The sequence below is a fragment of the Nicotiana tabacum genome, chromosome 5 (genome assembly GCF_000715075.1).
Source record: "Nicotiana tabacum cultivar K326 chromosome 5, ASM71507v2, whole genome shotgun sequence".
Classification (NCBI taxonomy): domain Eukaryota; kingdom Viridiplantae; phylum Streptophyta; class Magnoliopsida; order Solanales; family Solanaceae; genus Nicotiana; species Nicotiana tabacum.
Window position 1 is genome coordinate 102,073,109 of NC_134084.1, and position 11,933 is coordinate 102,085,041.

The window sequence follows — 11,933 nt, forward strand, 5'->3', positions numbered from 1 at the left end:
ACAACATGTATAGTTGCCAACTTGATCATATTAGGATCAAACCCAGCTTAACATTTCATTGTTCGGATAATATAAACTAACATAGGATTTAAAAACGAACAACCCAGCAGGCTTGCAGCTAGTGATGATTATACAGATGAAGGGTTCACATTCCTCCAAATGTCATTTTTCCCCCTTTTGAAAGGGGAAAACGAAAAACTCTTCAGCCAACAAATTATGAGGCTAGTTAGACTTCGTTGGAAATTCGCATTTTTCCAGTAGTATGAGTTTAATAAAAAGAGAAAGATTTCTAAAATTTGTAATTTAAAATAAGTTATAACTATTTATATGGTTATGACTCATCTCATAATGGTAAATTGATAAATTTAAAGTTAAATTATTTTTTAAATATAAAAAGATATTATTCTTTTAAGACAAACTAAAAAAAAGTGCATCGCATAATCTAGACAAATGGGAATACAGTATTATTTACTTTAGCAAACTGTATTAATGACGCAATGGACAATCTAAAATATTCTTGTGCATACCCTCCACCTGTCTCTATACCTTTGCCCAAACACATAAGAGGGGCAATTATTGGAAATAGAGACAAAATTATAGTAATTGGTAACATGTATATTGAGGAATATTTCATTTAACATGACGACAACAACAGCCCAGTATAATTCCACAAGTGAAGTAAAATGAATCACCATAATTTTAAAACCCAAAAAAAAAATGTAAGGGCAAAGGTCATGGCCTGCATTATAATGGCCCTTTCAGTAAGGAACATATCTGCGTCTCGGATTCAGACATAATCTCCACATCAAAGTTAAACCACCTCTGCTGAACATGTTTCCAATTACATTCATAAACAATCCAACATGCAATAAAACAATTAAAATATACCCTGATTTAATTATGTACCTTCTCAAGTCTAAAGAAATAAAAAAAAAAAACTCCTAACCGGACAATTAGAATTTCCAATAACTTAGTTAACATGGTGCAGCTGTAAAAAAGTTTTTTAATCTCTGCTCTAACCAGAGACATTAACAAAAAATAAAACTTAATTAGATTCTTTCTTTTGTTTTTATTTGTTTGTCAATTTGCATTTAGGGTATTTGATGAAATCCCATTGCCGTTCGCATTCTGATTAGTACTCATCTACCAAGTGATATAACTATCGCGATATATACCGAACAATCGTAATCTCCAACTATCTTGTGTTTCCTTGAGTAAATTTTGTTTCTTTTCAAAATGAATTTTTTACTCTGGTTTTAATATTCATTATGGGAGAGATGAAAGAATTTTTGCCTACGTACGTATAGCGTTACACTATAACAGTACTTGTGCCGGACACCATGTAAGTCTTTGACCGTCCTTTTCACTCCAGCTTGTTTTCATTCTCCCTAGCTAGCTCTCTACTTGCTTTTCCTTGTCAAATTTATTTATAATCATATATCCGGTATTCAAAATTCACTAGCTCAATCAATCTAGATTCACATCTCTCCTGGAGCCCAATATTTAAGGAGGAAACGCTCCCTATAGTAAGTTTTTCCATGCTCAGGGCAGATGAATCTCATTCATCCATCACGCCCTTGGTGGTGGTTTCTCCTTGTCATTAGTCATTATTATCAAGTATCAAACTGATTGGAAGTGAAGTTGATCACTGGAAGCACAGCTTCAAATGAAGGAAACAAAAGCCGTTGTTGTCTGGTTAATGAGACTTCATCTAGTGTTTATTAACCGTATTTTGATACTTCTGCTAGTATTATATATAAGGCAACAAAAAAGGTCTATAATGTGTAAAAGCATGCGTGGATCTACAGCAACATAAATTAGGAACATATCTTAAACTGTAACCATTCAATGTTGTTCAAATATTTTATCTTTTAAAGCGACATGAAAAATCGTTTTGTGACAGTTTTATTATATATAGTGGATAAAATTTAATGATATGATCGTACGTAAAATTAACTCTTTAAGGTCATGCTGCTTCTCCATGCATTATATACAGTGAGAGGTATATGGTCCTCCTACATCATTGTATTATTTGTATCCATATATTTATCAAATTAAAGATTAATCACCTAGAGCACTGGAACTAGGTGATTTTTAAAAATAAAAAATAAAAAATATACTATTCCAATATAAAAATTATTTCTGTGGAATTACTGAACTATATATATATGTTGACTTGATGGAATTTCTCTATAATGGCAATTTATTTGACTAGCTAGTAGGAGTTTTATAGATGAAACTGAAAAACAATAACTCATCTTTTAAGAAGAGAAAAAGTTTTCACCTGTTTACTTTTTAATTGTATTAGTATTATATATGAAAAAGAAATGTTACGTGAAAGTTATGATAAAACTAATATCCTTCTAAGGTTTATTTGGTTGGTTTGCCAAATTGCAGATTCTTGCTAAGGTAAGATTAGATATTATACTTCAAGAAGGGCCCACATGGAAGAAACAAAAGACCTAGTGATTGAGTGAAGCATCTAACAGAAAACAACAAAAAGAAAGAAAATTAACATAAAAATAAAACAGATATTCAGAGCACAAATGGTAAGAACATTATTTCTCATCAGCAAGAAAATTACCACTGGCCCTAGCCTCAACCATTAGAATCAAATATATAACATTCTTGTGTATATGACTCTTTATAAACTTAACATACACTTAGTTAGCCAGAAAGAAAAGGGAATAATGATCAGAGAATTGGCTTAATTAAGCAATTAGAGGACTAATTAATAATTAAGTTAAACTTTAATAACCCACAGTAACAAGAAATTAATATTGGAAAGTTAAGCAAATAGTCATTAGGTTAACACCAATAAATTAAATTCCTCTCTCAAAGCAGTCAAAGGTTAACACCAGTTGCTTGATAATTAATCAAGCAACTGGTCCATAAGCATCCAACTGAGCAGAAGCATCCAAAGGAAGCAAATTAAAATCTTGCATGAAACAACCTTCATAATCTTGAAAACCACCCAAAAAACCTGCCCCAGAATTTGCATTTCTCCATATATCTTCTTCTCCTTTAATTCTTTCTCTCAACTCTGAGGGATAATTACATCCACTCTTAATTAGCTCCATTTTGTTGGGAACAAATTGCTTGGTAGTAATTTGTAGTCTTTTCTTGATATTGCAAATGTTGTTCTTCTTCTTCTCTGATGGCTTCCCAGTGAGTCTTTGGACAAGTTCCCGAAAATTCGCCACGTCTGTCTTTATAATCTCAGGTGCAAATATGTGAATTATGCGAATTTTTGGCTTCATTTTGGATATTGTTTGTGAATTCTTGTTCATCCCTAGTACTGATGATGGACTTTTTATTGATAAATAGTTTTGTTTCTGTGTCATCACCCCAGCAGCTTCCATGTTATACATAACTATATTTTTGCAACTTTAGAGATGAGAGAAGGGGAAAGGGTTATAGTGTCTATATGTTTCTTGGTAAGAAAGAAGAGGAATATTAGATATTGAATATGATTGAAATAGAAGGAAGTGAGGTTTATATATAAAGGGGAGGAAGCAAATTTTTAAAGGGTCTATTAAATTGTTGGACAAAGAGAAACTTTAAAGAGAAAAACAAGGTGTCCTCGTAGAGGCAAGGATTGGATGAACCCTTTTCTGACATAGTACAAAGGGAGAGAGAGTCAATAATAAAGAATTGAACTCAATGGTCCCCTAATGATCATATATACCATATGTCATTTTCCCTTGTGTATATCAAGTTAGATCCTTAGTGCAAGTATGACCCTTTCATTTATTACAATTCTAATTAGTAATTAATATGATACTATTAGTACAAAAACATAGTGGCCAACTTGTTGAAATCTTAAGAAATGGCTTCCACTAATATGTGTTGGGATATACTATTAACCATGCGATTTAGACATAGTATTATATTTTATTTTTTATGGAACAATTGTTTATTTAATTTATTCAATTCAATAATGTACTATTTTAAATAGATCATTTGTTACATGTGTATCCTTTTAGTTATGTAGTAGACAATTTAGTGTATGGAGTCTTAGCTCATGCACAGAAGATTAAATTGTTGGTTGTCATAATTAATAAACTATGTTCACAATCAAAGATATTGTTGGACAAAATATCTTGATGATTGTAGCACAAGATTATCGTATAATTTGTCTTGATTATGGGAGTAGTTTTACTCCAACTTCTTGTGCTAGTATACTCAATGTATATTGAACAGACCAAGTAGAGAAAAGATGTTTTTGTACTGAATATTATATAATATTTTCTCTAATTCATTAAATGAGCTTATACTCCTAATCTTGATATAATTATTATGATCAATGTAATTTGTTTATTGTTTTGATTTATCAAAAGGTACGACTCTATTTAGAGTTAGTATATGCCTAATAGATTGGACAATAACGAATAACATTTGTGAATAATAATTAGTTGATAGAATCCATGACTCAATTTTGGGTTTGATGATACCCCTTTATGTAAGCTTATAAGTTTTCATGTGAAAGCCCGGCCGGTGGATTTTATATCCGTCACATGAAATAGCTTAAGCGGAATTATAAAGGATTTAATTAGTTAATTGAATTAAATTTTCAGTGATTTAATTTAATTAACTGGTATTTGAAATCTTAACATGGGGAGTTAAAATAAGTGTTAATGAATTTTCGAAATTCATATTGAGGAGTTCAATTGCAGTTTTTAATGGAATAAATTGCAATTAATTATAGTAAGAATTAATTCATGCTAATTTCGAATTAGTACTATAATTAGTAGCCTCTTATTATTTCTGTGGTCCCTGCTATACCTAGTAAAAAACTGGACAGACTTGGGTAAAAAGTAGTTTGGGAGAAAAGTTATCCTTTTGAGTTAGAATAGGATTATACTTGGAGAATCCTACACGTTTTTGAGCCCTTATTGTGGTTTAATTTCGGGTCTATTAAAAGAAGACTAGTTTCACCTAATAACTTAACTTTCAGTAGTATTGCTCTTGCCCACCCAATAGCAAAATCGTCCAAGATTTTACTAGGCAAATAGCAGAAGACTGCAACCCTGGATTCTTGCTGTTTGGAAGGTTTGTGCAACTACTTCAAGAGGTTAGTGCTTCTAATCTCGTTATTATTGCGTTGTCTAGTTTACATGTATTTGATGCCTGGTTTTTATGCTTGCTTCCGCTCCGCATGGTCTAACAATTGGTATCTGATGATTGGCTATAATTACGTATTTTATTCTCTTATTACACTCTAATTTACTGCACTTTAATTGAGTTTGAGCTTTAATCGCTAGTGTATTGCACTAATTATGTGTTTTATGCCTTGAAGGAGTGATTCCGAGCTATGTAGATGTTACAGAATGAATTCAAGTGATTTGGAGCTTTGAAGTCTGAGTAAAAGCCCAAGGAATTAAGCCGGAATCGTGTTCGGGGATCAACGGATGATAGTTAGAACGAACGAAGAATTAAGCGGGCATACGGTGCATTGTCTAGTAAAATGGACATAACATTTTGCTCACAACTTCGTTTGGGCTCCACAATATATCGTTGGAAAGCTATTTGAAAGGGCTACAACTTTCGTGTTTTGTATTTTCATGAATTCCCATTACTGCAGCGCGCAGTGCGGTGCGCCTGTAGAAAAGTCCTGCAGCCTGTTAGAATCAGCAATCTAAACTTTCCCACTACCACCCCGCACGGTGTGTCGCCCCATGCGGCGCGGTAGTACAAATTTTATAGAGTGAGCGTCCTATTTCGTGCGGGAGAAGGTATTTTCGTCTGGGCTCGACCCTACTTGGTATAAATACATGTAAAAACGCTATTTTGAGGGAGTTGGACATACTTTTGACATATTTTAGACCTAAGGAGATTAAGTAGACCAAGATTCGACCTAAGGAGGTAGAGACACAATAGGAGAAAGACGGGGAATTCTTCTACGAGTTTTTCCTTCCTCTTCCTAATTTTCATTATTGGTTATGACTTTTAGTATTGTAGTTTTACATACTATTATGAATAGCTAATTTGTTATCAATGGTTTTGATGGAACCTTTTGTAGGATGAATTCTTGTTATGTTTTTATATAATTGAGTCGTAGTTTTTCTCTATTTGTTCAACTACGTTTATATTGTGGTTGGCTGAAGAGCTCTTAATTACTTGTGCTTATTTAGTATGTATTACTCGGGAGAGAGTGCATATTTAGGTAGTTGTTGAACAACATCACTCCCGACGTATGTGAGGAATCAATAACCAAGGGTTTAAAGGTGGGATTAGGGATAACAAAACCTTGGGTGCGATCTAAGTGAGCTATAATTAAATCCAGCTAGCGTAACTTGGGAGAGTATGTCTAGTAAATTGTCGTAATTACTCGGGAGACAATTACAACACGCAGAGCGCTCATGATCGGTAGAGAATACTTAGGCAAAATTATAGAAGACATAGCGGGAAGGATTCCGACAATTAGGGAAATCATAACTCTAGACCTCCTTAATCTTGTCTCTAACCCTCAGTATCTGTAGTTGTTAATTTACTATTTTAATTTGTTACTTAATTAGTTAAACACAAGAATATTAATATCTATAAGTTAGGAACTGTTCAAACTTGTCTTCTTGGTAATATTGAACAGTTGTAGTTAAGCCTTAGTTCTCTGTGAGATTCGACTCCGGACTTATAAATCAGATTATATTTGCAACGACTGTTTTGTCCTTTTTATAAGGCATAGTTGGGCGTCATCAGTATCAGACGTTGTCTTATATCTAACTAATAATGTAATACAGCATGCATAGAGTAATATAAAACGTGTTATTTATTGATACATGTTTGGGATGATTATTCTTTGTTAAAAACGTGATTGTATTTATTAGTATCTTAATTCTGTAATATTAAAATTATAAATTAATATACACATGTATAAACAATGGTGTTATATTTAAATAAAAGTTTGTTTAAATTACGTTTTTTTTGCTGAATAGTAATTTTTTGATAAAAACGTGACTGTGTTTTTGAATGCTATTAATTCTGTAATTATGGGTTAATATATATATGCATAAACAGTGAATTAATACCATTAATCTGTTTTAGTTGTGTTTTGTCCATAACCACAGTGTTATATTTGTCACACCTCCTTTTTACCTACACCCCCATAAGGGTGTAAAGGGAATTTTTCCAATTTAAGTGACAATCGAAACGGGATTATTTTTATTTTAAATTCAGAGTCGCCACTTGGGATAATTTATGGTGTCCCAAGTCACCGGTTTAAATCCCAAATCGAGAAAAATATTGACTCTATTATCGGTCCGCGAACACAGAAATTCGGGTAAGGAATTCTGTTAGCCTGGGAGAAGGTGTTAGGCATTCCCGAGTTCTGTGATTCTAGCACGGTCGCTCAACTGTTATAATTGGCCTATTATCTAATTTTAGTACATGTTTATCCTATGATACAATTTTAACTAATTAACCGTTTTTAATCATTTTTGAGAATAATGAAACGTTACTAAAACACGTCTTGAACCACGTCACATAAATGCACTCGTGGTCTTTGACATATTTTAATATTGTTGGAATTTGGATTTGGGTCACATAAATGCGCATCCGAATTTAGGAAGGTAACTTTATTAAAATAGCGCGCCTAGGGCAACTACGCGTTAGCAACTTTGCGGGGGCCATAAAATTAGTTAAATGGCACGCCTCGAATTCTAAGGACTTTAAAAGAAACAATTAAGCGAGGGCCACGCATTTCAAGAGTTTTGTTTGGCGTAGTACACCTCAAATCCAATTTTAAAAGGGAATTCAAATTACATTTGGAGGGTCATAGACTATTCATGTTACATAATATGGCTTGCCTTAAGTATTAAAGGGCTTGGCTAACTGATTAAAAGGCATAGGAAATTAGCGAATCAAATCCACGAAACCGGGTTAAACCAAATTGTAACGATGAGGGCTTGGGCCAGTTAAGCAAAACGCATGATACAGGGTTTACCGTTTTATACCTCCGACTGCATTTTAAGATTTTGGGCCTAGGTTGAGCCCAAACTCTTAACGTGAGATGAATGTCCAAAGACACACCTCCAAACAAACTGAGCAAGCCATAACTGGCGTCAAATGGGCCAGCCTCAGATCTGGCTCGAAAAGCAAGCCCATGTATCAACAACAGGTCACTTTCTTTGCAAGAGACCTCACCGCCCAAAGCTCAATGAACTCAGAACCATTTTTTAAAAAAAAAAGACTAACGGTCATAGACTCATTATCGAAATTAGGCTAATGCGAACAACCATAATTAACAAGTGAAACATGTATTGACAAATTTCAACCCCATCCAATAGCTAATATACTCCATTTGATTAGCTATTTCAGAATGTTATTTAAGCACAACACATATGCCATATCCTCTTAAATGAATCATACAACAAGATAGCTCTAATGAAGTCTTTTGCACCTAAATTCCATAATGAGTTATAAGATACAATTAATGGCTCATTTAACACATGTTATGTATGGTCCAAAGTATTATGAATCAACTACGCTTTAACAGAACCATATTCAATCCTAAATTAAACATACAGCATGTAGAAAGAACATGAATCAAAAGACATTCATAAAGGAAATGAGATTAGGCTATGGACCATTAGACTACTATTAAAACTTCAGGATTCTGTTTCCATTTCAAATCGTCAGTTTGAGTATCACATTGTATGAGTCTCAAGAACATGCACCTGGAATTTGAAAGGGAAAAAAAGGTGAGGGAACAGTAGGCAACAACAGAACCAGAACTTCAGCAACAGGAAATATCCAGTAAAACCAATTTCAAACCAGAAACAGGATATGCAACAGTCTAAAAAACAGTTCAATCGAACAATCACCCAGCAAACTTCAAACCAAACCTTTACAAACCCAGATTCAATCCATTTCCACCCCAGATGAATCAGAAATTGAAAACTTCAAATTGAAAACTTCAAAAATCACAAGAGAAGTTCAATGAAACAGTGATTTCATTGAAATTTTCAGATGTTTTTTTTTCTAGATTTGTTATCTCTGAATTACCTGACTTGAGTGTCAAATTAGGATGCCTTTATAGGCAGTCTATTAGGGTAGCTTAAAGAAAATCAAGTTTGCACTTGGCCCCTTCTGAAGTTTTTATTTTAGCCTAGGTGCCCTTAGTTTAATTTTCAGAATGCGAAATAGCCCCTCCACCCCAGCTTCCTAGAAGCTTCCCTATTCAGTTACCATGAGATTCCCTGGGCCAATTTCCTAGACTACCCTCCATGACCCTGAAAATTACCCCTCCAACCAAATACGGGTCAAGTTGACCCTTGGTTGAGTTAATTCAAAGCCCAATCCAACCCAACGAGCCAGAAACCTAAAGGTACAAACCCCAGGCCCAAATCAAAACCAAATTATCTGAGGCGAAAAAGAACTGAAGCAATTCAAACAATTTCCAAACCCAAATGATGAACTAAAATTAACAAATCGGAACTAATCTAATTAACAGATTAATTGTACTGATTAAAGAAAAAGTTTTTCTTAAAACTAACATGCATCACAAAAACTAACCTTCAGGAACTAAACCGAATGGAAAGGAGTTCGGAAGAAGAGACTGAAGTAGAAGAGGAAAAGCAAATGGAGTAAAACTGGAGAACAAATAACAAAAGAAAAATGGAAATACCTAAAAGTGCCTCGGACCGTGAAAGGTGGTGATGGATCTTTGAACCTTCAGATTCTTGGCTCAATCTGAGACTAACCGTGTGTTTTTTTTATCAAAACACACGGATACCATCAGAATGAACCTAAAACTTTGAGGAAACCCCGAATTGGAAAATTTGGAATTTTTAGGGTCAAGCTCTGATTCAAGATTCGAGAAGCTCGGGCAACATTCGAGGGGAATTGACCCGGGATTTGGGAAGAGGGGGTCAGGGTGGTTCTGTGGTGTGATTTTGAGGCGGTTTGGGCCGGCGCCGCCGGGCTGAGACGGTGGGGAAATAGGGGCGGCGGATTAGGGTTACTTCTGACCTCTGAAGTGGAAGGGTGAGAGAGACGATGAGGGGGTAGGCTCGTTTAGGAAAGTTATATACAGGGGGGAATTAGTTCCGATCCGTTGGATCAGGAACTATCAACGGCTCAGATCAAGCCTAATAAAATGACGTCGTTTGGCCTTAGGGTGGGGCGGACCGGGTTAGGGGATGGGTATTGGGCTGGGTTATGGAGTGTTTAACACTTGGTCTTGGGACAAACTCAATTGTAACAGCCCAAAAATCGGTTTTTCCTTTTATTTCAATTCTTTTTCTTTTTCAATTTCAAATCCTTTCTTAAAAATAAAATCCTAAATTAATTTTTTAAACTAAATTAACCTACCCAATTAAATTAATCACTCATCATAGTAGTTTTAATAATTAATTAAATCCTAAATTTAAAGAAAACCATAAAATTCAAAATTAAGGAGTAAAAATGTAAAAATGAACTACTTTTTGTGATTTTCATATTTTATAAAACAAACTAATTTACTAATTAATCTAAACAATGTAAAATTAAACCCTAAATGCAATGTGTGATATTTTGTATTTTTCATTAATTAAACAAAAATGAAAATGCACAGACAAATGCAAACAATTATCAGAAAATGCCACAAAATTCACAAAATTGCAAATAATGAAAAGAAATTATTTTGTTTTGAATTTATGGGAGTAATTCATGTAGGGAAAAAATCACGTGCTCACAACTGCCCCTCTTTGCTCGAAAACACAAAGAGTTTTCGTGCAAAGATAAAGTGAGCGGATACGAGCGATTTTTGTCCGTTTGAATACTCTGTGGGAAGCACTTTTGTAAGAGTTGACCGCACCCTACTTCTGAGGTTGCCTACATATCCTTGGCTGAAAAGGAATCAGGTCAGTGTAGTTCGGGAAACTTTGGTAGTTGGGACTACCATGAAACTGTGGTTTTATTGTTGTTGTTGCTGCTGCTACTACTTACTGCATCCCCTTATTACACTATGTCAAAAATAAAAGAATCTATACTAGAATATGATCTATGAGTTTATAAGAGATCCTATCTATATCTTCAAACTTGCTCTTGTGGTTCTGGTTGCCTTGTTGACTTGTATTCTTCCAGTGGAATCCCTTTTGTTGCCACCTTGAGTTGTAATCTGAGATGTTTTCCTTTTCTCCAGGTGGATGTCTGACTGCCAAATACACTTTGAGATGTTTTCCTTTTCTCTAGGTGGGCGTTTGACTGCTGCATTTGAATGTATTCCCTGCTTTCCAGGCGGGCTCCTGATTGCTGAACTTGAAATGTATTCCCTGCTCTCCAGGTGGGCGCCTGATTGCATGAACTTGAATTGTATTCCCTTGCTCTCCAGGTGGGCGCCTGATTGCATGAACTTGAATTGTATTCCCTTGCTCTCCAGGTGGGCGCCTAACTTCAACAAAATAGACAAAACAAAGAAATATTTTCTGCCCCAGTTTGGGTATCTGGACACATATGTAAGTGTAAAACAAACCACATTACCAAATATCAATAAGAACTTGAAAGCTAAAACTTGAGTTATACTCCCTTATTCTCCAGGTGGACTCCTGATTACTGACTTGAAATGTATTCCCTGCTCTCCAGGCGGGCTCCTGACTGCTGACTTGAAATGTATTCCCTGCTCTCCAGGCGGACTCCTGACTTCAAAAAAATAGACAAAAATGAAGAAAATTTTTTCTGCCCTAGTTTGGTGGTTGGGCACAGATGTAAGTGTAAAACTAAATCATATTACCAAGTATTACTAAGAATTTGAAAGCTAGGTCCCATTATCCAGGAGGTCCTGACAACTCTTAATTAAATGACAATTTTAAATCTAAGTTATATCTTTTAAAGGTGTGACTTCTGCTAAATCTTGTTATCTAAGAGGGTCTTTAAACTATTCCCATTATCCAGGAGGGTCCTGAAAATTAAAGGTCAAATTTTATCTTAAGAGTGACAACTTTTATGGCTGAATT

General features: G+C 34.6%; 1 protein-coding gene across 1 annotated transcript; it reads right to left on the reverse strand.

The window, feature by feature from the left end:
* Window positions 1–2,876: 2,876 nt before the first annotated feature.
* LOC107765611 (VQ motif-containing protein 25-like) lies at window positions 2,877–3,362 on the reverse strand. The gene has a single exon (XM_016584277.2). The coding sequence runs from the start codon at window positions 3,360–3,362 to the stop codon at window positions 2,877–2,879; it is 486 nt and encodes a 161-aa protein (XP_016439763.2).
* Window positions 3,363–11,933: the final 8,571 nt, after the last annotated feature.